Source organism: Leuresthes tenuis, unplaced genomic scaffold (assembly GCF_036924035.1).
Source record: "Leuresthes tenuis unplaced genomic scaffold, fLeuTen1.0.hap1 SCAF_16, whole genome shotgun sequence".
NCBI classification, from domain to species: domain Eukaryota; kingdom Metazoa; phylum Chordata; class Actinopteri; order Atheriniformes; family Atherinopsidae; genus Leuresthes; species Leuresthes tenuis.
The window spans coordinates 23,950,530-23,976,554 of record NW_027325370.1 but is presented as its reverse complement, the minus strand read 5'-3'; the positions used below and the strand labels follow the sequence as shown (position 1 = coordinate 23,976,554).

Below are 26,025 nucleotides of genomic sequence, written 5' to 3'. Positions count from 1 at the left end.
TGGAGACGCCTGGTCCTTTCACTCAACCCGGGGAAACCACAAGATGTCCTCATAAACAGGATTTTATGATCCTTTTCAGATCCTGTACAATCCATGACTTATGTAACAGCTCTTTTTATCTCTTTGTTTTTGTGGTTGCCAGCAGTTGCTTGTCATTCCAGAGAATAAAGACCCAACTAACAGTTACTTAGCAAACATTTACTCACAATAAGTATAAATGTAGCAGAACATTGTCTCCATATCTGCTAATTTCCTCTGAGTTAAACTGTCTTTATGATTCTATATACAAACATATATTTTATACTAGTATAAAAGATCAGTCTCTAATCATTTATCAGGATTTGTACTCGTTAAATGTAGACCCGGGTCTCGCATCATAAAGATGAGCATGATGTAGTATGATTATTGACAGTATTCTGTCAGAACCACTTCCCAAAGAAAGCTGTGAGCCATGAATCCTGGTGTGGTGACAAAGTGCACATTCCCTCTGCACTTCCATGTAAAGTCTGTCTGTTTGGTTGAGGATTTTCCTTCCCTAACAACAGGAAGTGAAGCTTGGTGATTAAAGAGGTTCCTAATGTGAAAGTGAATTAAGTTTGTGTTCAGGAAGTTCAGTACATTTAGTTGAAAGACTATTCCACAGTCTCCAATGACTTGACCCCCGAGAAAACATAACATATTCACGGACCATTAAAACTGGCCGATGAATATGTAAGCTTGGTTTATTTTACTGAGTGATAGCCTTTTAATTTATATTTGGTTTTCACTGAAGGGGAACCGAAAACCAGCAGAGGGAGCCAGAACATGACAGACACTAAGAAAGATTATGACCGATAACTGAAGTGAAATACATGGAAACGGAAAGATGTTCAAGGGCGATTTTACTGACTCATCAGAAATGTGTTTACGGGAATAGGCCTGCAGCCATTATTCACCTGTTTTTAAGTATGGCTGTCCCTCAAGTTTCTTCATAGACATTATGTACCCATTTTACAATGGGAGACAGGGCCTGAAAACAAAATTATTTTAAATTGTTCACATTAAAGGGGCTTTCTCGACGTCAGATCACGACTGGTACTGCCCCCTGTTGGTATTAAGTGGTATTGAACAGTTGGATTCAAAACTGGACCAGGCAGAACAAATCAACACATCAAGCTGTAAATATGTAGCCCTGTGACTTTGACTCTAAATCATGATAACATTCTCTTATCTGGGGCAACTTTTGGATACATTCAGGTATTGATTCTCATCTATCTGAGGCCTCCCAACAACAATGCAGCAGCTTTGGACGCTGTGGAAATTTGTGAAACCAAAGATTGAATTGGTAAAAAATGCTGAAAATGCTGACTTTGCAAGATCACAGTGTGTGTTCTGCATCAAAGATATCAGTAAAAATGTATCGTCTTACACCAGATTGGTGCTTTCAACGTCAAGATAACCAGGTTACCTGATGCTACTACAGGAAACCTTCGGCTCCCACAATGAGGGCTGTTTTCAGGCCTCAAGGCCTCAGCAACAAGCAGCTTCTCTCTCCTCTGACCACTGAAAAGGTTGAATGAAGATCCTAGCAGATTCATTTGATACATCATTTGAGAAATGTTTCCCAATGACTGGCTCGATCGCTACAGCCATGAAGATATTAAAACCACACGAGAAGAAAAACATACAAGCTGCAATGCCAAGGCACTGCTTGGCTATCTCCTTCTGTCATCTGCACTTTATCCCATCATTCCAGCAACTGCGAGCACAAGATATGTTTGTTGAATTCTGTCAAGCAACCCAAGGGTGCACTAAGAGCTGAGAATCATTTCTTCCCCTTTTCTTGGTCTGAGGGCATGAAATTTGCAGCATTCTGCAGTTTCCTGAGAGACACTTCCCTCTTTGAATGCCTTGACAAGCTGCACCAAAGGAATCATGTTGCTGCTTTGCATAACCTTGGACTGAAGGTGGAGCATGTTAATGGGATCGCCGGTATGCTTTGCCTGTGTCACTTTTTTTGCTTTTGTTCTTGTGGTGCTTTAATGTTCTAACATGTTTAAACTGTTTTAAGAATAAGGCAGTTCTTCCAACCTATGACAGGCTGAACAGACAAATGAGAACAGAGGTCTGTTTTAGTTTGATCAACTGTTTGTCTGTCCTTATCTTTTCTATTTGCATTCCCAATATCATAAAATCAATGCAAAAAAATCCTAAATCCCAATCAGAAGTTTAAATGCAGTTATCCAAAAATAATAAAAGGCATAATGTGTCGCCAAAATCTATACTGTATATATTTTTTTCTATTAAATCACCACAGGGTCACAATTACTGTCAGCTGTACAATATGTGTTTGGTTAAATGTATTTCAGAGTTGCTTGACCAGTATCAACAAGTACCTGCATGGATTTTTATTGATCGTAAAAATCATTTGAATTTCAAGCACAACCTGCATTTCTCTGATTGGGTGGAGATCTGAAGGGCCATTAACAGAGCTAAATCTTAACTGCTTTACAACCAGCACTGACATGTGTTTGAAGTCTTTGTCTTGTTGTGTGTTGTGTCCACGTTTCAACTATCTAGCATGTGGTTTAAGTTCTGATAAAAAAATTCTGGTGTGTTCTTCCTTCTTTATTCCATCAAATTGTTTGATCTACTTGTTCCACTGGTGGCATAACACCCCCAGAGCTTGATGGTCCATGTGGATGTGCAACACGCTTGACTTCAGATAGTGACACTGGTGTTCCAACAGCTTCCGGCTCACAGCGGCTTGGTGGGTCCTGGCTTGTTCCTGATCACCGGCACCAACTTCCTCTCAGTTGAGTTTGGGTCTTCTTCAAGATTTCTGCAAAGCAGCCACACCTCCATTAACTTGATGATCTTCCTGACATTCCTGACTTCTCAGATCTGTACTGTTCTGTTAGACATAACAGTGGTACTGTGTGTCAGTCCATCCCATGATTAGGCCTACTGTCAAACAAATCTTTTTTACGTTGATGGAGATGCTACAGGCTGCAGGCAGACATGATTACTGACAGGAGTATATGAGGCCTTACAGACTTAAACAACATTTTAGAAATTTAAGCACTGCACTATCAATCTAAGTAGAAGTTTTTACGTTGTTGACCCTATGTCCATAATTGTGACAGTGTGTTAATTTGAGAAAACCCTGATAATGGTAGAATAGAATCATTGTGCCCCAGAAATGGGGCAGTGCAAATAATCACAGAAAATTTGCCATGACATTCTTTGTGTGTACTAAGTGTATGAAACTCCCAAAAGAAAAAATATATAGATAAATATATAAGGATACAAACAACATGTCTTTGCTCACAGGGTTTGTTAGAATGACAAAGCACCATTGGATTTGTTTATGGGTTTATTCTAATTACTCTACTCATGGTCTAAATGTAATTCTGTCAGTCGCTTTCATAACTCTAATGAGCCTGTTTGGAACATTTGGTTTAGGAAACATTGCAACACTCCGTATGAAACACATCAAATGATATATGTAGTCATAAGTCATCAGACGATGAGCAGCCTCTTGTCTGGCGTGAACTTTATATCCATTTTTAGCCAGTGTAATGAGGAAGATATGCAGTAAGAGTACCTCATCTGATCCGTTCAGCCACCGGATCATGACCAGTTGGGCGTCGTCTGGCATTTTCGTGTGGGTCTTTGTCACGTAAGCTAATGCGGAGAGTAGTGGATTACCAGCCAAAGGAAATATTTAACAATAGTGTGTGTGACACAGCTTCGTCTATCATATGCATCAAAGGAAATTCATCCTGCAGCTGTCAAGACATTTCTCTCAAACACCAAAAGTCAACAAATCACCAGGCGTGGTCAGAAGTCACCAGCTCTCTAAAACCAATACGTGTTTTATCTTCAACTAATGAAGTGTACGGGCCTGAGGTGCAAAACACACGCATCAAAACGGAAAGCACAAGAAAAAAATACAACACAATCTTTCACAAAACAGGAGCAACCCCCCCCCAATCAAAACATGACATTTCAGAAAAAGGAAAAAGGCAAAACAGAGCTGCAAATATATCACATCATTTTCTTTTTCCTCTGCTTTCTATACGTTCTTTGTGTTGCGTCCTGTTTTCTGGTTGCGTTTTTCTGAAAATGTCCCAAAAGATATGGCTGTGTTTGTAAGTTGTGATGTATGTGGAGTTTTCTGGCTTCTTGGCCAGGTGAATAGCTGAAGGTGAACATATGAGAAGCTTGGGATCAAACCAGCAATCTTCCAACTGAAAGACAACATCCTGAGTTACGGCCATCTCTTCTGACACTTGTGTTTTGGGAGATGTTGTTGTGACTTAATTTTCTTCATTGTAATTTCTTTTTTCTCTTGGTGTATTTCATGTAATAGTGTTGTCTTTTGCATCTCAAAGCCACATTACAGTTGAAATACTGGATGTGTTTGACTCAACAAATGAAAAACTGCTGTTGGCACCACAGGAAGAGGACCAAAATCAGAAGGATTTATCTTCAGAGTACCACAAGAAAAAAAACAAAAAAACAGTGGATACATAAATGAATTGACTGCATGCAGCTTCGTATTAAGTGTGCTGGAAGTTTCCCTAATCTTCAGTATCAACACGTTGTGTACTTGGTGGATGAAGCCATGGAATAGCTGCACTGTTTTCACATGAGCCCCTCACAATCACAGGTTGTCCCTGGGATTTTATGAGACGCTGAAGCTCTGCGAATAAGATTATGACTAGTCATCCATTTCGAATAAGACATGCAATATCCTCTCAGAGTGCGGAACCAGTAAGTATGAGTAATATGTTCCTGAGTGTTGTGTTTCTCTTTCTTTCACACGCAGACATTAAAGTTGCACTGAAAGGATGCAAGATGAGCCGTTGGTGATGGATGATGTTTGCAAATTCTTTACATCCAGCAGCAGCATCCGACAGCCAGAATAGTCTTTTTTAAAATTCTGCTCCCATTAGCAGAATATATATGTATGTCAAATATGTCATATAATGTGTGTCACATCACTATTTATTCATTAATGATACTTGACTACTCAAAATAAGGTATTTGAGAGTGCCCAAACATTATTTTTAAATCAAATTTCGAATGCACAACTAATTTTTCCCGGCCATTATTCAAATGTAACCAAAATATTGTCAAGTAATCTTTGACAATGTAATCCTAAAAAAAACAATAACATGAGGTTGAAATTCGGCCTGTTTATAGCTCTTTATTTCCTTTTAATTTGGTTAAATAGTCCGAACAACACGTAATCATTACATACTTTAACTTTAAATCAACCTATTGTGCTTTTGTACATGACAACCATTTAGTACATATTAGTGTATTTCTACGGGCGGTGTGGTTTTAGTGGTCTTACTTGACTGACTATTCTGAAGACTCGACATATGCAGAATAGAACTGAACGTTAGAAGTGAGGAGCATTTATATGTATCGTAACCTGGATCTCTATGATTGGCTGATCCTGGTCCAATCAACAGCTGCAGTCGGACCCTTCCGTACAACCACAGTTTCATTTCACGCACACATAGCGGAACACGGTAAGTGTCTTACGGAGCTCGTTACCACTGAGTGAAATTAGTCATTTGATAGTTGATTATCAGGCGTTTGGGTTTGTTGATTTAATAATTAGTCTGAAAGCATTTGTACGTTTTCGACCAGTCTCAAATTACTTCTGGTCCCGCTGTTAATAAATTGTGCTTGTGGGTGAAGTAGCTTAGCTCACAGGCTAACTTAGATGACTGATTGAGCAGCTAACGGGGGCTAATGACTATCCATCGAAGTGTTGGTACAAACATTATTTGCGGTTGAAGTAATTCAGCGTCGGGTTCTAAATGCGTTCTTCACACACGTAGAGATTTGTCCACGCGCAAACGTAAACGCATGTAAAGATTCTGGAGATAAAACGACAAGTGAAAACAAGATTTTGAGAGTTCAGTCAAATGCTAACTGGTTAGCTAACTTGTTTGCGCCCCCTTGCTAGCTAAACAGTTGCGTTAAGCAACTTGAACGGAGTGCGGTGTTTGTCACACAACAGCTAGCGCTAAACTTTGGGCCAGTTTGTATTTTATCGGTCAAGCTGACATTAATTAACGCTGTGTCTTGTTCCACGGTTCGCCCCATCTTTTCCAGGCTACTACCCAACATCGTTAGTTAGCATGTATCTGACTATGCTAACTGAACGCTAATAAATGAGTTGACAAACTTGGTTGCAATCTAACCGTTCGTAGTTATTATCTACAGCCTCTCAACTTTGCGTTAAATTCACTTTTACTTGACATGGATATCTCAATACTGGCGTCTGATGATTTTAAACGGTGTAAAAGTCCCAGTGTTGCATTGGGAAACTAATAGCCACACCCTTCCTTTCGAAACCAACTACGCCAAAAGTTGTCACGAGAACAAGTTCATTTTTATTAGTTGCTGTAAACACAAACCTGGCACAACTTCCGTGACGTCTAAAATGATTCTGCTATAAGATAAGATTTTTTAAAAAGTTTTACAGGACGCATGTTTATGCAATTGAGTAAAGTTAAAATCCATTTGCCCCCTCTGGCGCTGACATATGATACGCTTTCTGAGTTGCACTGAGCCTTCGGGTTGAGTCGCATGGTTTGCCACTTTCGACTGACAACTAATAACCTTTGATAAAATGTTGACATTAACCGTTTTTAACTGTTGTGTTGCTCTGCACCTAGACTTTTAAGGAATAGGGTAAGGTTTTTGTTACGTAACGTGCCAACTCATATCTTTGTAAATGAGCAACAGAAATGGCACGTTCACTGACCGTTTTTCAGTCTGGGCCCACTCCATGTCTTTTTTTTTTTCTTTCTTGCATGAGCTGTTTATCTTTGAGTTTATCTAATATTTGACTGGCATCTAAAGATATTGATGCTTTGAATTTGAGGGTGAAGCTACCAAACCCCATCACACTTTGGATTTTAAGTGATGGGGAAAAAAAAAAGTCTGCTAACTTGGAAAAGATGATTTGAGATTTGCTGCATTGATGTGGTTTTAAAAGTCACAAATTAAACTACCCTGAAACTGGTGGTGATGTGAAATAAACAGAAAAAGATTGCGACTGTCATTTTATGATAGTATTATTTTGATAATTGGCAGTTAAAGTTCCATGATTGTAACACCCCTGATTAGCAGTTATGTAGATCAGGTGTACAGTTTGGGAAACGTCCTCCCAGCAGATGTCAGCATTTGTAAACGAAGAGGCAAAACTGCTTGGTTTCTTAAAGATGATTCAGTTTTACTATGACCAGTTATGTAATGCCAACATAAATGTTTTATAGGTGTGATTTAGGACCGGTTTCTTGCCTGAACAGTTTGGCGTGGCCTCGCTCTCTGACTCCCAATCGGCTCCTCAGCTCCTTTCAGATCCGTGGACATCAGTGTACTTGAGGATCTGTTGGCCCCTCCTTCCCCAGATGTAGAGGGAGTTGCCATCAGTAGCAACCGTATACACGGTAGGAATAAATACACAGCATAGATGTAATTTTGTGTTTTTCTGTACACTTCTTTTTTTACAGGGAACAGTGGAACGCTTTGTTAATTTGTAAACCGTGTTCTATACTTGCTCCTTTATCAAAATCTTGAATTAAAAGTATTTTTTTAGCTTTTGGCATGAATAAGGAGGCCCTCTAATAACACATGAAGCCATGAGGATTAGTAAAGGTTGTTTCGGTTGCTCTTTGAGTCGAAGCTCATATCTAATCAGGGAAAAGCTTAGGTTTCTTATCTGATGTAATGGCTTTGAAGGACGTTTTGTGACACCCACATACATTTACATTGCACATTAGTGTGATTTTTTTTTTTAAGTAATTTTTTTTTTAAGGGTAACAACTGTAACAGGCACATGCTGGCGTCAGCTCATGGTGCTCCCCCTTCATCTCAATAATGATTTCAGTGCAGTGGTCATGTATCCCTTCTCTGATCTCCATTTTCTGTTTGTATGGTGCACTTGAGTAGAGGTTTATCACAATGGCTCTTTGTTGCGTGCCTCGTGTGCCCGTCTCACGCTGTGGGTTTCTGGTGGTGCTTCATACATCATAGTTAGAATTGCTAATGCTGGCCGAGTGGGACAGAGTGGTTTTTGTATTGTCTTGCTCAACATTTGACAAAGGTCTCACAGACCTAGTATAATTACTAGATTCAAAAGTGGCCCTTAAATGAGGTTTTACTCTGCATCTTACCCCCGCTCTGACCTTTCTGCATCAAACAAACGTGACATTTGTGTCAGAATAAAATGTAAAACGCTCTTCTAAAATAGGCTGCCGTAATCGTTTCCCCCAGATGGATGAAAAGATGCGCACTTTTATTGATCCCCTGAGAAACATTTAGAAAAATCAAATTAAAAAAAGGTAACTTTATGGGGTAAAAGGTTAAAGAAAACCTGTCACATTTCATTCATTTTGATCCCCACTCAGGAAATCCACTCATGATTTCTTTGAAGTAATCTGACATGTCGCTTATGAAACCTACAACCACGATGACTTTAATGCTAGAATGTGAGGTGGTGGGTGTCCTGTGTTCATAGTTGCACATTAGATTCATAAGAAACAACAATAATCCCAACAGTTGTCAAACATTTCCTCGCTTTACATACACTGGATGTTTCCTAATTCTTCAATGACCAAACTGATTTCTATTTTAAGAAGAAAAGAAAAAAGGAAGAAATTCCGAGTTCAATGGAAAGATTTTCTTATCTGTGACAGTTCCCTCCAGTGCCAAGTATATCTAGGCCTTGTATGCCGTCTAATCTGTGTCAGGCTGATGGAGATGATGATGGGTCATTCTCAGTGGCCCTTTTCCTCCTCATTGTAATGAGATGAAGTTATTTGTAGCACTGGAACATTGACCTGTAGACTGTTTCCAAGTCTGCAGCTCCACAGTGTGTCCATGGGTTGAAATCTGCCTGTTAGTATTGTTCATGCATTCAGTTAATCCAGCGTTGCTGGCAGGTGAGGAACTGCTCTGAATTCCTGGAGGTACGGAGCAGTCTGTGATTTCGTGCAGCTTTTCTTGTTTCTTTTTTTTTTTTTTTAATTTGTTCAAGAGGCAACACCCATATTATCGTGACAGCTGAAGTCCCTCGGTAGTGGGTGGGAAGGAGAGCTAATTTTTTGGCAGAGGAGAGAGGTTTCAATGCGCTGACATCGACAGTAACTTTTTATTATTGCAGATACTGCACTGACGGTGCTCCCACCAACATCAGCTCAGTCATTGGTTCCAAAACGTATGATTCATTTTGGGTTATCTAATGTGTCAGAATTTAATTTATTTAAAAAAATATATATATATAGCGACTATTTTCACATGACGTATTAATGCGATATTTGTGGATTGGGTGGTCTGATTATTGAAAACAAAGCACTGGATAGAGAATGAAAACTTTAAAAGCTTGTTTGGTTTTGCTATGGTGGACGCTAACAGAGCGATCGCGTGTCTCACTCCATCGTCTGGCCTCTGTTCTCTCACAGACTCTTGTGCTGTCCTGTGAAGTTGCCCACCATGCGCGAGTACAAGCTGGTTGTGCTGGGATCGGGAGGCGTGGGAAAATCTGCACTGGTGAGTTCATATTTTGGAAAAATTCTGAAATAATTTACAGTTTTTCACTGTTTCCTTTGTACACCCAGATAAGATCAATGCAACAGTTCTGCTGCAAATGGTCCTTTCATAAAGCATCTCTCTGAAGAAGGCCGCAACACCTCCTGACGCATAATACATTTGCTTCATATGAGTTTAGGTTGTTAGACCTGAGTGTACAGAGCTCCATTTCTGTTTCATACAAGCTACATTTTTACTTCTAACTACCTGGCCCTATAGACGAACTTTGCCTTGCATGCACTTATTTTTGCACAACGGGCTGGTCGTTTTTGTGTTTCGAATGATAGTTTATTTGTGTCATGGGAAAAACCACAATGTGCAGGCGAGGCAAAATGAGGTGGAAGCCAAGTTTTCTCCTGTTGTTATAGCAACAGATAAGACTTTTCTCTCTGCCGAGCAGCTCCTGCGCATGTCAACAAAAGTGTTGTTTTACATGTACGAAGCGTCACAAATAACCTCTCATCACATTAAAAGTGATTAAAACTGGAAAACTGCAAGGGACTTCATGGTGCATTTAATGTGCAACCTGTAAATTCTGAAATCTATATCTGTACTCAAAACCTGAGACTTCACGGTGCATTCAAGTACGTCCCAGAAACTTAGAAATCTAAACGACCAGGACTGTTGTTTAAAGCCGTGCACATAAACACACACGGGTGTGTTTGGTCTTCTTTCACTCATGCAGGCATCAAATGTCAGAGCAGTGTTTAAAGAGTTTTCATTTTAAAACTAAAACGACATTCTTCTTACTACAGAAGCTGTAATATTCTCTGCTTCAAAAGCTCCCCCAGGATTAACAGTAGATATTTGTAGAAAATACAAATGTTTATTTTACAGTTCTGTGTTCCATCAACATCAGCAATTTGGTGTGTTTTTAGGGGACTGGTTTTAAATGAAATGGTACATGCTGTGCTCAAAGTGTGTCAGTTCTTTATGTCGAGTGAGCCATTCTCTTTTTGTTCGCTTCCCTTTGACTTTTACAGACAGTTCAATTTGTGCAAGGGATTTTTGTGGAGAAGTATGACCCCACAATTGAAGACTCCTACAGAAAGGTATGACCAAAGGCACCTCATATGTTCTCAGGAACTTTGTTGTTTAAAGAGAGTAAATAACACCTTTCATCTTATACAAATGTTCTTGCTTTTCTTCAACAGCAAGTTGAGGTGGATGGGCAGCAATGTATGCTTGAAATCTTGGATACGGCTGGAACAGTAAGTCACATCAAACGTGAGCGATGGCTGAAGGGATCTTTCGCTGTCGGAGGGAAAAAAAAACAGGCCGCTGATGGCATCTCCTCTCTGTTGTTGCTCTGCAGGAGCAGTTCACGGCTATGAGGGACCTGTACATGAAGAACGGGCAAGGCTTTGCTTTGGTGTACTCCATTACAGCACAGTCGACATTTAATGACCTACAGGACCTCCGGGAGCAGATCTTGCGAGTAAAAGACACCGAGGATGTAAGTGGAACACTTGTGTGTATTTAGACTATCTTTGTGTGAAAGAATATACGGGGAAAAAGTATCCAGCTACACAGTCTGTACTAGTTAATGGGATATAGAAACATAAATTGATGTAATACACAATCAACACATCTGGTGAAGTATGTTTTTAATTGGTACATTATGTCGCATGCATAAGAAAAAGATCTGACTGAGGCATATATTTTTGAAACACATGCTGTGGTGTATATCTGTAATCTGTGTCCTCTCGGCTCATCCCTCCCTCATTAGAATCTCCGCTGTGGGGGAGAGGGCAGAGCCGAGGGGGGCAGAAGCTTAGTGACAGCAAGGAAATGTCAGAGTTGTTGTTAGATGCTATCTGCCTCTTTCGTTCTTCGTCGTCTCATCTCTTGGTTCAGAGGAAGGATGTGCAGCATGCTGAGCGTAGATTTTATTTATTTAGAGCAGGCTGCTCGGCTGGTCTGTGTCTTTATATAAGCGCAATTTTTGTTCCTAAAGTTTTTTTTGTTTTTGTTTTTTGCCACAGATTATGTCCAGTACATCAGTACCGTTTGACACATGCACTGTGTCGACCTAACTTATTTGGCGACGTAAATGTTGTATAAAGTAAGAAATAGAGGGGGATTCCCAGTTTGACAACAATAGAGGGGGCTCACCTTTGAGGGTAGAAATAAGTTTCCAGTTAGTTGTAAAAGCTTCTTTATAAAGCATGAAGCTTGTGATGATGATTTCTTTGGAGTGCACCTCCTTTTTTCTCTCCCTACTCCAGCTAACTAAGTCGACCCATAAATTTCAGAGAAGAAACAGCAGCTGACAGCAGTGATGACATTAAATAAGGCAGGCTCCACAGGTAGATGGATAACCTGTGTGCTATCAGCAGGTATGCTGTCCACCTGCTGCACATTAGTAGGAGGCTGGCTCACTGGTTATATTTGTAACGTTAGCCTGTATGACAGTCCTGCTCTCTCGCTGATCCAGAAGTTATACTGTAATGCAGATTTGTTAACATTTAATGAAAAACGCGTTTGAGAAAACTGTGCTGTAAACCAGCAGAACTCAAAGGTGTAATCACAGCCTGACAGATGAGCAATACTCCTCAAACAGCCACAGTTACCCCCAAAAAACACTCCTTTACTCCTGAAATTTCATTGCAAGACTGATCCAAGCCTGCATTCAATCTGTGGAGCTAACAGCTCTTTATACACTGAACTAACAGGCCGGTTTCTGGAAAACTCTTGAGCTGTCGCTCTAACTGATGACCTTGCCAGAATACCCCATCTGGTGTTTTTAGAAAATTGAACGGTTGATATCTCCTCTGATCAAACAGGTTCCCATGATCCTGGTGGGAAACAAGTGCGACCTGGAAGATGAGCGCGTGGTCGGCAAGGAGCAGGGACAGAACCTGGCTCGTCAGTGGAACAACTGTGCCTTTTTAGAGACTTCAGCTAAATCAAAGATCAATGTTAATGAGGTCAGTGCTAAAACAACATAGAACAAGTATGCATGTTCAGTTTTCCTTCCAGTTCAGGGCACTCTACATAGAGATTTAAATATATATCTAAATAAATGTTTCTTGTAGGAACAAGTACATTTTCTTTTTTTTTTTTTTCAACCCATAGCCACCCATACATGCCTCTACCTTTTCATACACTAAAAGTCAGTCTTTAACAGCAGTTTTAGCTTAAGTTTAGATAGCATAAGTAATGTAGATGGCAGAAGAAAAGAACACAAAACTGTCCTTCATCTCATGCACTTCAGCTTTAGGAGCAAGGAAAATACTTGTATTTTGCAACCATTTTCAAGTGTCTGTGGTTAATATCTGGAACTGCAGCATTTGCCATCTCTGAGAAGACTGTAAACCGATGCAAACTGTTGAGACCGTCAAATTGTCTCTGTTGTAGATTTTCTATGATCTGGTGCGACAGATCAACAGAAAAACGCCGATGGAAAAGAAGAAGACAAAAAAGAAGTCGAGTTGCACACTGCTCTAAGATGCCCTGCCACGGTTGCTCCAGACCAGGTGGGTAGGAGTTGGAGCTACACTTATTCCAGACATGTGCAGGGATCCAGCTGCTCACTGAGCGCTGGTTTGTCACTGACCATTTAGAACATTTATAGGTCTATTGTAATAATCACTCACATCCTTTGTTTGTTAGCTAAAAAATAATCACTTTTATTCTTGAAAAATAAGCTTAATAGTTTTGTTTTGGGGGTAACTTGAATGAAATCCTGAAGTGCCTTTTGCCTATCGGTCAGTCCACAGGTGAAATACAGATAAAACGAAGGCACACATTTCGAAATAACTTAAGGTTTCAGCTTTTCATTTGATAAGAAATGATTCCTAGTGTTTTATTCAGATGTATCGATTAAGAGTGTTGTGGCTCCACCTACTGCTGGAGCAGGGGAACTGTTGAGATGCTCGATTACATCATGTTTTTGGCTCATTTTCCAACTACAAATGTAGCCGTTTGGACTTGACACGATCAGCCACTGTTTCCCAAAACATGCTGTAGTTGCTTTTGACTCTGATGTCGCTCACTGTTGGTGTGCATCAGTGGGTTAGTCAGCCCACACTGACATGAAAATCAGCCTCTTGAGACTTAACGCTTTGTTTAGATACAGTGAACATCATGTGGTTCCTGATTTCCTTTACACAACGATAATGTAACATTCATGCTGATTTAAAAATGAACGTAATGTTCCCGTTGCTGCTCCTTGTGACAGATCATGAAGTGCTCAAACTGCAGAAGGTCGAATCAAAAAGACTGAAACATAGGAACATTTATGGTTTAAAGGATCTTTAAAAAGATATGAAGGTTTTATTGTTTTGCTTGCTGCAACAATTCTAACTAATCATACTTGCTTGTTAGGAAAGCTGTTTTTTTTTCTTTTTTTATACACTTTTTTTTGTTTTTTAAATAAAAATGTGCCTGCTAACATCTTGATCTTTACTACGATGGGAAAGTATTATATCAGCATTAAGACTCAGATCAAATGACTCTGCAGCATGTCATGTTCACACCCAAAAGTAGTGCGTTTAAACATGTTTTTTAAATGCAGATACGCTCGCTTTAACAAGGCGATTACACCCCTAACCGTTGTGTGCGGCAGCACGTTTGTCTAAAACTTCCCGTTCCAGCATACCTCTGCTTCCCAGAGGATACGCGTGTCACCAAACATAAGGGATGGTGTTGCAACTGTATCCTGAGGTGGTGCTTCTGATAATCGCAGGCCGAGTTTAACACTTTAGAATAGGCTGTGAAAGTCAGCACCACTCAGGGGGACAGAGAAATGAGCTTTCAGCTGTCTTGACTAAAGACACTAAAAACCAAGCCTCCATCTGCGTTACAGTCAGTAAACGTGTGTTTCTATGGGGGGGAAAAAGGTGAGCTGTCTCTATTTTTATTTTACATCTGGGTGTCGTATTCCCACTGTTGCTGAGCTGGAGCTGATTAAAAGCCACGTCAGCTACAGAGTCATTTAACCCGATTCTGAATGCCAAGTAACCACTTTCTTATTGGGGTGGGGGTTTAATTGACTCCAGCATGGCTTGGCTTTACCAGGAAAATAGGCTAATTTTACCTCGGCTGCTGCAGTTCAGGCAACAAAAAAGGTGCACAGCTTGTTTTACAGAAACCCGCGTATATCGACTGCAACATCTCACACGGAGGCTGCCATACTAACAGCAACACTTTGCAGGCAAAAGGAGACGAGATTGATTCTTTTTGTCTTTTGTTTTTAAACCTGTAGTAGAGACGGCTGGAAGCTTGTTCTTTCTCGCCGTGTGGTGCCTGTCACACACAGTGAGAAAGGCTTGACTCAGCTTGTTTTTGCAGGTTTGAAGATGGTTTGTTTAATACTGGGCTAAGACTGCACATCTGTGGGATTATTTTGCAGTTTGATATTATGTAGGGCGTCGGAGGTTTTATCTTGTCCAGTGTATTTTTATTTATTTTTTATTCTGAATAAACTTTAATGACCATCAAAATTTAAAAGGAACCCTGAATAATAAGACTCTGAGGTCTTAATATGTTCTAATCACCGTCTTATTCTAATATACTTTATTTAAAGACTTGTGAAATATTTAACTTTTCATTTTAACCGTCCAGCAGGAGAGACGTTGATTCATCATTTTAGATTTTTTTTTTAAAGCAAAATGTTTTACAGCTTTCATAAATAACAGGCAGAGTAAAAAAAAGCTTCACAAGGAGCGGCAGCTGGACTCTCGCCACGTCTTCTAATTCATTTGATATTTTTGTCAGTTACCGTTAACGGGGAAGAGTCAGCTTGTTGTAACAGGGTCTACAAATATCCGCTGCTCTATTAATAAATGTTGCTGTGTTTTAAGAAGTCATCTTTAGAAAGAGAGCTATCTGCTCTCACAGGAGTTGGGCACACACAGCAGCTGCTGATCATGGGCTGCATCCCTTTCAGTATCCTTTGAATTTAGCTCACTTCCAGCCATGTGCAGTAAACCTGAGAACTGGCCAAAGCCCCGCCATCAAACATTTGACTGAAAGTCACCGCAGAACTCTCTCACTTCTTCTTTGTTTAAATTTAACACTGTTCTCAGTCAGGCGACTCTTGAAAATCGGAACAAAGTTAAAACTCAAATAACTACAGTTACATCAAATTAGCAATTTAGACTTAAAAGTAACTGGTATTTTAGTCTTTGCGCTAACCAGTGAAACTGTCCTCAAAGTCGCCACCTTTCTCAGTTCCCTTCAACATGTTTACCTTGAACAACAGCTGCCAGAAGGTGAAGCTTCTCTTTTAACATTCAGCTGTGTCCCAGACACCAGTTTGTTGCCTTCCATCACTGCTACATTACTACTATGCAAGATAAACTATAATAGCGGACTCCAAGTGGACGGTTTTTGTCTTAATACTCTGTAAAATATCGTACCAATGTAAAATCTATATAACCAGTCAGGCTTAAAACTGGGCCATGACAGGTCTATTCAGTGTATTTTTTTACTATTCTGAATGCAGGATAACAGTCACTCACGCAGTTTTGGGTGCCCGTGTTTGTTTACATTCTTGTCTGGTAGTTTGTCTGCGGGTGGCGCCTCTTCCACATGATTATTCCTTGTGTGATCTAAAAAGGTGGAATTCTCTCAGTGAACTACTTCCCAACCGACTGTGAACCAACTAAACCAGTGATTTCCAGCTTTGAGGGTGACCAGCAACCCGGTTATTTAGAGTAGTCTTGAATCAAAAAGGTTGAGGAACAGCAATTTAAGTCACTGCAAATTATTAAGAGCAGTATTTGATATCTAACTGGGATGATGTCCTTGTTAACTCTCCCCGTTCCTCCCATGTAATTTACAGGAAAAGGGGGTTCAGCCCCGCATTGATGTGTGCTTACACATGTCAGTCCAGGATTATGGAATCGGCTCAGTAAGGACCGTGTCGCTGGTTAGAGTGATGCATTCCACAAAGCTGACTTGTCCTTATATAAATAGTCCATATCATCTGTTACCATCTCACTTGCAGAGATGTAACAGTGGCTGATCAACTTCAACCCACCCCATGCCACATCAGCACTTTCACACATGATATCATTGCACAGCGAAGACGCATCAGTCCCAACTTAAAAGGCGTGTTAAAAGAACTTAAGTGAAATGGACTTGAGCACAGTGGAATCTGCAGAATCTTTTTCCCCGAATCATCCAAGTCCAATCTTGCCATGGTTCTATTCTTCCCCACTTTGAAAACCACTGAACTTAACCTGGCACAATACCCCAAGGCCTTCCTGCATGCTGAGTAATCAAATGTTCGAGCAAAGCTTCATAACTAAAGCGTTAGATTTGACTTTATCCAGCTATAAAAACTACACCCAGAAGGAAAGCAGCTCTCAGAGACTTTTGACTTGGCTTTATCAGTTTCTTTGTATACCCTAACAAAGGTTTACAGGGAGCATACGCTGCGTTAAGATGATGAAAGTAGGTATTTTTATCTGAAGCGTTCGACTTCATGTCTCAAGAATGTTGCCTCACAAATCGTTCAGTGTTGGCAATATCACTTTACAAAAGCCAGCAGAGCAGTGTGAGGGATAAAAGACAGAAGTAAGAGCAATCACTGAGCACCTCGCACTAGAAAACTAATTGTATTAATCCAACCTTTTAAAATGCATGTGAACATGCTACTCGCTCCAAAATTGCAAGAAATGGAGCTTCTGAAAGCTGGATTTGCATGGTCAGCTACTGAGTCACTCCTGCATCTATGCTCAACTGGACTCAAGTTGGCCTAGAGGCGCTTTGCAGATCCTCCAGTTTCATGTCTTTGTAAAAAATAATACTGCACGTATAAACTAATACATCCACACTCTCCATAAAGCTGCTGTCATTCACATATATTTCAATTTCTTTCATTAGTATTGCATCAGAAATTGTGATTGAAAAGCAGCCCATAACGACTGTGTCAACTCAGAGACACTTTGGGTATTTCCAGACTATTGCCGAGGTCTCATGAAATCTTTTTTTATTTTTATAACTTCACAGTCATCTGACAAAATCACCATTCAGGAGTGTATGCATTTGAGTATATTTACATGTACAATGATCTCCAAAAGAGAACATTGGAAGCAGAAGATGGTTAGAATCTCAAAGAATAGAATATCCAGTTGGTTTAGGAGCTGTTTTCGGTGGTCTAATTAAATTGCCAGGTCGAGCTTTAGCCATAACTCAACTCAATGCAGAGCTCAAATCTAACCCTACATATAACTGTCCTGACTAAGCGTCACTTCATGAAATTAAGATTAATAGATTTTTATTCTTCAAGTACTGTAACACCTTGGAAAGAGCAACCTGGCCAGGGGCTCTAAGGGATTTTTCTTTTTTTTTTTTTTCTTACATACCTCTTGTGTTGTACATTTCTTTTTCTGCACTGACGTCGTACGTTCTTTCTTGCAGAAAGTTGTACTGATTCGCTGTTTCCCTGTGGATGGTGCCAGCATTCCAAGTCCTCCAGAGCATTTTGAAAAAGGCCGGCAGAAACTTCAACACTTGCAAAAAATGACAGGAGAAGGCACATACTCTCAAGAAACTTTTCTGCTTTTTAATGGCAAAGAAATCCACCTCTTTTGTATCGTCAACCTGATGACAACTGTTTTTTTTTCTTCTCCAAGGTGTCCTTCTGGAAATGTTAATCTAAACGAGGAGACTGGATTCAAATCCATTTGTGGGAACTAAAATGTTTTACTGAAAGTAACATCAATCTAGCATATTGTGACAATGCTTTTGCGAAAGAATCCATGTGAAATGTTGGTCTTCTCACACATTTCTGCACTAACAGTGTCAATGAAGAACATCATTGTCCATACGTTACTCGCTCCTACTTACAGGGATGTGTGTCGATAACATCTTTCCTAAGTGACTTTGTTTTATATTGAGAGCTGTAAGCCTTCCATATTTCCCATAATATATTCTACTTCCATTTTTGCATAATAAAGTTAAGGAAATTAGTATTTTATAGACTGATGGCGGGGGTAAAGGGTGTGTTCTGATTTGTCATGAGGCTGAAAATATATTGTACTAAACCACCTCTAATATCGCTTCTTGTTACCCTGTCACAGATGATTTTCAAGCTTTTATGAATGATTAAATTTTAGTACATTTTCATTATTTCTTTTGCTTTGGTTTCTTGTCCTTATTTAAAATGTCTTTGATGTTTCGATCAAGACCTCAGAGAGAGCACTGGGGAGCCGAGAGTTTGGTGTTGGTAGAAATGTCACACTTCAGTCCAAATGACCGGAGGAGTTTCTTCAGGGAAAGGGGAACTCGGACCTCAGCGCCCTAAGTGGGGAGAAAAAAACGGAATAGAAACTGATTACATAATGAACTCCAGCATTGGAAGGAAGGAAATGGAGGGTCTTTGAGCTGCTAAATCTCAGGCTGCTGGTTAGTTAGAACCTTCCTCAACAAGTAACTAAACTGTATGTCAGTATGAAGATTTACACCGGACCAAAAGTACAAATATAGACTGTACATGATCGGTTTGTGTTGCAATCATTAGGAATATCGCTTGAATATCAAATGGCTCAAAGTTCTATCACCTTAAGAGTATTTGCGTTTATATGTATATTCAATTTCACAAGCTTGTGCTCGCGTTGTTTTTCTGTTGTCAATTTAGGCAGTGATGGAAAAAGTACCTACTAAGGTTCACTGTTTTCGTTTTGGGTCATTCAATAGCTTATTCATTTCTTTCTACATACATTTTAGTAATTTTTAAATTTTTTGACACACTGTTCATTCAGCTTTAATTTGCACACTGACAATCACAGAAGGAGAGTTTACAGATTTAAAAAAAAAAAAAAAAACGAGGTAGCATCTAACAATTAGTGAGGCGTCAAAAAAGTAACACATTAAACGCAAGATAGGTTTTTAAGAAAGATTTTAGGTTTTACACACGTGGGTTGCAGAACTCTTCTGTCAGGCCTGAGTCATGAGGTGGTTACAGCTAAACCCCCACCACCAATAAATTCCAATTTATTCACATATTTAAACAATGCAAACGAGAAGACTATAGACAACGAAAATAATCTCATGCTAAATGTTTTATACTTTACATGAACCTTTCTATCTAAAGTGGGATTTAAAGCACTAAAGTTACACCCGTGAGATTATTCCCCTGCACTGACTGTTGAACTGTACTTGATGCAGAGAGATCTTCTGTCTGATGGCATCAGATCTGCAGCAATAAAATGTGACTGCATTAAAGCCACTGCTTGATGAGCAGTGGTGACTCCCCGTCTCCCTCGCCTACCCTGGCCCTCCTCCCTGCCTTCTTTGCCCGCCCCCTCTTCCACAAGCAGGCACACAGACGGACAGACTACGTGTACCCCCCTCCCCCTTCCATCATTTTCCCATCTCTTACTCTCTTCCCTACAACAAACATGGCCGCGAAATCTGACGGTGCCCCCGTCTCTCTACGAAACGATATCCCACCCGAGTCTCCGACCAGGTCGGACCCGCGGCCTCCCCAGCGCTGTCCCACCGAGCAGCGCTACACCCTCCAGGATTGCTGCTGGACGCTGTGCGCCCTTTTGGTTTTCTTCTCGGACGGGGCCTCAGACCTGTGGCTGGCTGCTGACTACTACCTAAGGAGGGAGTACTGGTGCTTTTCACTGACTCTGGTCTTTGTGATAGTCCCGTCCGTGGTCGTCCAAGTGTTGAGCTTCCGATGGTTCGCCTACGATTTCTCGAAAACCGTCGAGAGCGGTACAGCTGCGGCTGCTGTTGTGGCAGCATCGGGAGCAGAGGAGAGCGACTTCAGCACCAAGGACAGCGGCGAGCGGGGCGCTGGCCGCGTTGCCGCGGTCGGGGTGCTGCCAGGGCCGGGCACCGGGGGAGGAGCCCGGGGCTGCTGCAGAGCCTTCATGTGGTTCTTCCAGGCCATCATTCACATCTTTCAGCTGGCACAAGTCTGGAGGTAAGTCTGAAAACTCGTCGTGATCCGAGATGTGTGGGGACGGTAAGGGTGGGGGGCCACTGTCATCATGTCTCCGCTTTTGTGTGTGTGCGCGCACGTGCACTCCACAAAGTATATCCTCACACCCAGTAATTATGAAACCTAATCATTCGGAGAAAACTGTGGCCAAAGTGTCTCAATGCATTTTTGCCTCTTTTCACATTTCTCACTTGCTCAGGGAAGGAGAATTAGACTCCACCCTCTCCTTCCAACCCCATGACAGGCTTCCAGGTCAATCATCCCTCGAAAAGGAGATCACATCCACCCCAATATCCTCTATAAAAAAAAATAGAAAAAGGGAGTCCCTCTCTCTTTATATATTTCTCTTTTGGCAAGAAACAGCCTAATTGCTTGAGAAGCTGAATGATTCTAAGTGTCGTAAGAGAAGAGCTGCCTTATACTTACAGACACACGCACACTTGCCTCATTGCCTCTTCGTCAGTGTTTGGTGTATTTTCAGTTCTTGCCCTGTCCTAGCCATAAAAGAAGTCTTTCCCAACATTTTTTCAGACTGTTAGCTGTGTTTAAACCCAATCATGTTTAATGATAAGGCTCAGACACAAGAAACAATCGTGTGTAGGGTTTGGTGTTATTCTCACATGGTTGGCAGTAGGTCTGTGGGTCAGCTGCTCAGTCAGTGATGGCGAGTCGGATCTCAGACTTAAGAGTGCTCTGATCGGTTTTGACAGGTTTGAACAGCTGCCAGCAGAGAGAAGGCATTCAGCTGAACTGTGGTGGGAGGAGGGTTAGACATTACTCTATGTCTATTCCAAGAAAAGTTGTATTTTACAGACATGTTAGAATGTCATCTTAGAGGGACAACTTAGGTGAAATGATGAAATCGGATGCAAATGAATTGTTTGAGTTACACGTAGGACGACAAAATGTGTGTCTCTTTGTGGTCACTGTCTTCCTCTCTCTTGAGACAGCTCTATGGGTAATATTGATTCCTTACTTCCTGCTAAAGAGTCTGAGACTGAGTGTGTGTGTGTCCAGAAGCACATTAAAGTGTTGTGGCAGCACAGAATTACCGGTAAGGCCTTCAAAGCTGTTCTGCATGCCCCATTCATAAGTGCTGCTCTCAGACTGGTGTGTGTGTGCACATTAAGAGGATTACCACTGCGTGTTTCACCCTCAGCTGTTAACTCAGGAATGATCCGTCACCGATACACAGTTGGTTAGGTGAACTGGGATCAATTTCGGCCGGGTACCTAACTGCATGTCAGCGCGCATGAGATGCGATATGGGTCTGTCACAGACAGGATGTGCTATGAAACCGTGTGTGTCCTCCTGCGAGTCAATGACCCTCATTACCACACATATGCTCTATTTTCCTAGTATGTGTAAATCCCAAGGCATGCTTTGTGTAGAAGGAACCAGAACAAAGAATGGTTATAGAGTCTCCCTTGTGGTTCAGTGGGCTCGTTGACATCGGCCTCTTCTGACCCTCCTTCCTGAGGCAATTACCTAAACATGTTTTTGCTTTAGTCCTCCCTGACAGTCCGCCCTGTTATGACCAAGACAATCATTTGCACACTATACTTGGAAAGCAAAAACTAATATGTACATAAAAATGCTTGCACCATTTACAGTACATATTGTATGTACTGTATTAATTATTTGGTTTCCTTATCTGTCTGCAGCCCCACAAACTTTGCATCTTCTGCAGCCTTGTGACTTATTTTGATTGATGAAGTGAGGCTGCAGTCAGCCATTGCTTCCCCCCTCTGATCTCCGGACTAAAATTATAACTACAGAGCTGCTTAGTTCCATTTCAGTCTAATCTAAATCCCAGAAGAGCAAGTAACCAGCATTTTGGCGAGAACTACTGACAGCTCCCAGAGTTTGAAATAATGAGTTATGACTTCTTTGAGGCTGCGTTTGATATCCAAAAGTTTTTGAAGCACAGTATTTGAACTTAATCTTACTTCTTCCTAATGCGCTGATGAATGCGTCTGTTTCTGACACAGGTACGTCCACGCCTTGTATTTGGGGGTGCAGAGCCGCTGGCATGGAGACCCAGAGCGCCGTCACTACTACTGGCGCATGATGTTCGAGAGCGCAGATATCAGCATGTTGCGCCTGCTCGAGTCCTTCCTGAAGAGCGCTCCTCAGCTGGTGCTGCAGCTTAGCATCATGATCCACACCAGTCAGGTGCTGCCCCTGCAGGGTAAGTGTCCCGAAATGACCGGTCACCACAGCCTCCATCAGCATGTTGAAAATAAGTCATATAATCATAAATCTGCAGGCCACGCTGCACACTGGCTGTGGATGATGAGTCATTTGTGCTCGTCTCAATCTGGCACCAGCAGAGCAGAGGAAATGTGTTTTTTTTTTCTGTGCTAAATAGTAAAACAATTACCTCACTGCTGCTTCTATCTACCTAACTTCTTCTCCCTCCTCCTCCTCATCGTCTTCTCAGGGCTTTCAGCTTCTGCCTCACTGATATCCCTCGCCTGGATGATCTCCTCCTATCAGAAAGTCCTGAGAGACTCTCGAGATGATAAGCTACCCATGACCTACAAAGCCGTCATAGTTCAGATTTTGTGGCACTTGTTCACCATCGGAGCCCGCACTCTGGCCTTCGCCCTGTTTGCCTCCGTGTTCCAGCTTTACTTTGGCATCTTCATCGTGGCCCACTGGTGCATCATGACTTTCTGGATAATTCAAGGCGAAACGGACTTCTGCATGTCCAAATGGGAGGAGATCATCTACAACATGATGGTGGGCATTGTGTACATTTTCTGCTGGTTCAGCGTCAGAGAAGGGCGCACTCGCTGCAGAATGCTCATCTACAGCCTGACTGTGTTCATTGAGAATGTGGCACTCACCACTGCCTGGTACGTGTACCGCAGCAGTGCTGAGCGCCACGGTAACCCAGACTTCTATACCGTCATTATGGTGTGCGTGGTGGCCAGCAGCTACGCTCTGGGCACCTTCTTCATGTTTGTGTATTATTGTCTGCTGCACCCCGAAGGATCAGTCTCAGGGTGGGGTTATATAGTGGAGAAGGAGGTGCCTGTGGAGTCGCTGGCCTCCCCAGCCACGAGCCTACCTCCTGATCTGGTGAGCAGCCCCCCCAGGACCCTCCAGAGAACTAAAGGGTCAGACAGGGAGCAGGGGCCTGGGGTAGATGGTGATGTGTTTCAGGTAAGGCCTCCCAGGGGAGTTAAACCCCTGGTGCCTAACCTGAAACCCAGGACAGAGGGGCCCGTCATCCGAATAGACTTGCCCAGGAAGAGATACCCCGCATGGGATGCTCACTTCATTGACCGGCGGCTACGTAAAACCATTCTGGTGCTGGAGAGTGCCGCCCCAGTCACACCAAGGATTCAGTACCGCTGCCTGGGAACACCCAAAGAAGTGATGGAGTATGAAACCACCGTGTGATGTGCTGAAGGTGCTATGATTCAGCTTCTTACCGTGGGTTATCCGGCCAGAAATAAAAAGGGCAGCAGGCTGGCTCTCACTGAGCAGTGTTTTAGCTCTGCACCTACTCAACTGCTCTCCGTTGTGTCAGACGCTGCACAGGAACAGGCAAAGAAAGAGATAGAGTGCCGTGTCTATATGTTCTACAAAGGAAAAGTCCTGTGGTATTGTGTAATGATGGTGCATATTTTGGTTTCTTTATCAATTCTCAGGTCATGATGTGACACAGGAGGAGCCAACAGTTAGCTGCAAAAGCTCACTGTCTTGTGAACTTGAAGAAGAGCACAGGCAGACAGAGAAGTGGAGCTGTTATCAATCAGAGGAGGAAAGTCCTCCTCAGTGAGGTTGCTTCGGCAGATCCTTTCCAGGTGGCTCACAACAGAGACAAGCCTTCAACATGCATGGTTATTTATGGCAGCTAGAACATCATTCAGTGAGCTGGCGAGGGAGTTAAAGAGGTTAATCTCACGCTGTATTTTAAACACAATCCACATGAAACACATCTTTTTTCAAAAAGCTTTTCAGTCATGTTGAAGGAGGAGTCTCTGAAAATGCTGCTTCGGATCTGAAGTTCAAAGGGAACATTTGAGTTGAATGTAAAAATAACTGTTGACAGTGTGATTATTTGTGACAAGGCTTCTCAAGCATTTTCATGCCGTTTGTGGGATTTACAACAATCCTGCGGTATATTTTTATTTAAGGTAAGCAGAGGATGAACAGAAATCAGTGTGTGTTTACAAGCAGTCTGTTTATTTTTTTGGACATGTCACCACATCATTCCCACGTGATGTACCTTCCTCCAGAATGCGAACAACGGCCACGTTGCGATTTCCATCACAATTACAGGATGTATTCTACTGACAGGACTCAACGTTTTCATACTTTTTGCATTTTACGCAGCAGAAGCAACAGGACAGACATTATTTTAAATGTAAATTACTGTACAATGAAGAGGAAGTTGCAGAGGGACAGCACCGTCTGTAATTCTACTGCGTTTGTCGTCTGAAAAATGTAGAAGAAGATAGCCACAGACTCTTTACAAAATAGCTTTGATATTGTTGATAGTACAGGTGTGAGGTACTTTTGGTGACACTTGCAGGTCTGTCGTCTCCTTATAATTTCTACAAATTCTTTTCACAGGAGAATTTGTAATTTGATACAAATTTTGTGGACAAATAATAACATCAAAAAGTCCAAGGATGTGCTCTTTGTGTTGAGTTTGACACCAGTTTTAATTTATTTCTTTACTGGACAAACAATCTCACCTCTAGACAGTTTGAAAACAGGACAATTCACATGTACAGCTGATCTGGTTTCCACTGACACAAAGATTCATTGTTACACTGCTAGTAGTCTTAATAAGGATTGATCATTTTAAATCTGTTTGCTTCATTAGGCAACTTAAGGATTTTTTTACTTTTTAATTTATCAGAAATTAAATCGTTGAGAATTTATGGATCGGTAAAGTGAATCTCTACCATGCTTTCTGTAATCAAGGTTGTTTTACTATAGAGTAGTTGCGAGACGGAAATATCCGAACCTTGTGTGTTTGCGTGTCTGTGTGTATGTGAGCTGGTGGGGGATGTCCTGTAATGTGCTTTTGAGTTCATTCGAAATCGTATCAGTGAGATATGACAATTTTGTTGTATTCACTGTTCATTCAGTTTTTTTTTTTTCCCAGATGACACTAAAACAAAAACAAAGCCCATCGAGCACCTTTGCCACCTCTGCTGTAGTTTAAAGGAATAAAAGCCAGAGAGGTTTTTGTTATGGTGCTAACTGCTTGATTCCATCATGTAAAGTCCCATGAGGTGTACCATAAGGTGAGCTTGTTGTGGCAGGAGTCGGGTGGGGCTGTACCTCAAACACAGAGCTAGAATCAAAAAGCCTTAAGCTGGTCATGACAGACTGTTGCTGTTCAGAGCAAGAAAAACAAGAAGGTGAACACAATTTGTCATTGTTGCCACAATAAAAAGCGATGTGTTTACCAGACCTTTACTGTTACTGGCTGAATTGATTGATAGATACAAACAACACAAATCACAAGCTGCAGTCTTTGGCATGCT

At 41.4% G+C, this 26,025-nt stretch overlaps 2 protein-coding genes across 2 annotated transcripts; both read left to right on the top strand.

Annotated features, from left to right (window-relative positions):
* The first annotated feature begins 7,286 nt into the window (after positions 1-7,286).
* On the top strand, positions 7,287-18,684 carry LOC140271436 (ras-related protein Rap-1A). Its single transcript, XM_072366656.1, has 8 exons — positions 7,287-7,460; positions 9,474-9,561; positions 10,584-10,652; positions 10,755-10,811; positions 10,916-11,056; positions 12,387-12,530; positions 12,961-13,079; positions 17,974-18,684. The coding sequence occupies exons 2-7, from the start codon at positions 9,505-9,507 to the stop codon at positions 13,048-13,050; spliced, it is 558 nt and encodes a 185-aa protein (XP_072222757.1). The 5' UTR covers positions 7,287-7,460; positions 9,474-9,504; the 3' UTR covers positions 13,051-13,079; positions 17,974-18,684.
* A 1,193-nt stretch (positions 18,685-19,877) lies between these two features.
* Positions 19,878-25,949, top strand: xkr7a (XK related 7a). Its single transcript, XM_072367827.1, has 3 exons — positions 19,878-20,491; positions 22,501-22,700; positions 22,953-25,949. Exons 1-3 carry the CDS (start codon positions 19,956-19,958, stop codon positions 23,918-23,920), a joined length of 1,704 nt encoding a protein of 567 aa, XP_072223928.1. The 5' UTR covers positions 19,878-19,955; the 3' UTR covers positions 23,921-25,949.
* The last annotated feature ends 76 nt before the right edge of the window (positions 25,950-26,025 follow it).

What these genes read in the sequence shown, in the direction of transcription:
- xkr7a (XM_072367827.1), top strand. Translation starts at nt 19,956, where the DNA reads ATGGCCGCGAAATCTGACGGTGCCCCCGTCTCTCTACGAAACGATATC. An exon ending in CAGCTGGCACAAGTCTGGAG is followed by an intron (nt 20,492 to 22,500) that starts GTAAGTCTGAAA and finishes TTTCTGACACAG; the next exon opens with GTACGTCCACGCCTTGTATT. An exon ending in TCAGGTGCTGCCCCTGCAGG is followed by an intron (nt 22,701 to 22,952) that starts GTAAGTGTCCCG and finishes TCGTCTTCTCAG; the next exon opens with GGCTTTCAGCTTCTGCCTCA.
- LOC140271436 (XM_072366656.1), top strand. Translation starts at nt 9,505, where the DNA reads ATGCGCGAGTACAAGCTGGTTGTGCTGGGATCGGGAGGCGTGGGAAAA. An exon ending in GAGTAAAAGACACCGAGGAT is followed by an intron (nt 11,057 to 12,386) that starts GTAAGTGGAACA and finishes CTGATCAAACAG; the next exon opens with GTTCCCATGATCCTGGTGGG. An exon ending in CAAAGATCAATGTTAATGAG is followed by an intron (nt 12,531 to 12,960) that starts GTCAGTGCTAAA and finishes TCTCTGTTGTAG; the next exon opens with ATTTTCTATGATCTGGTGCG.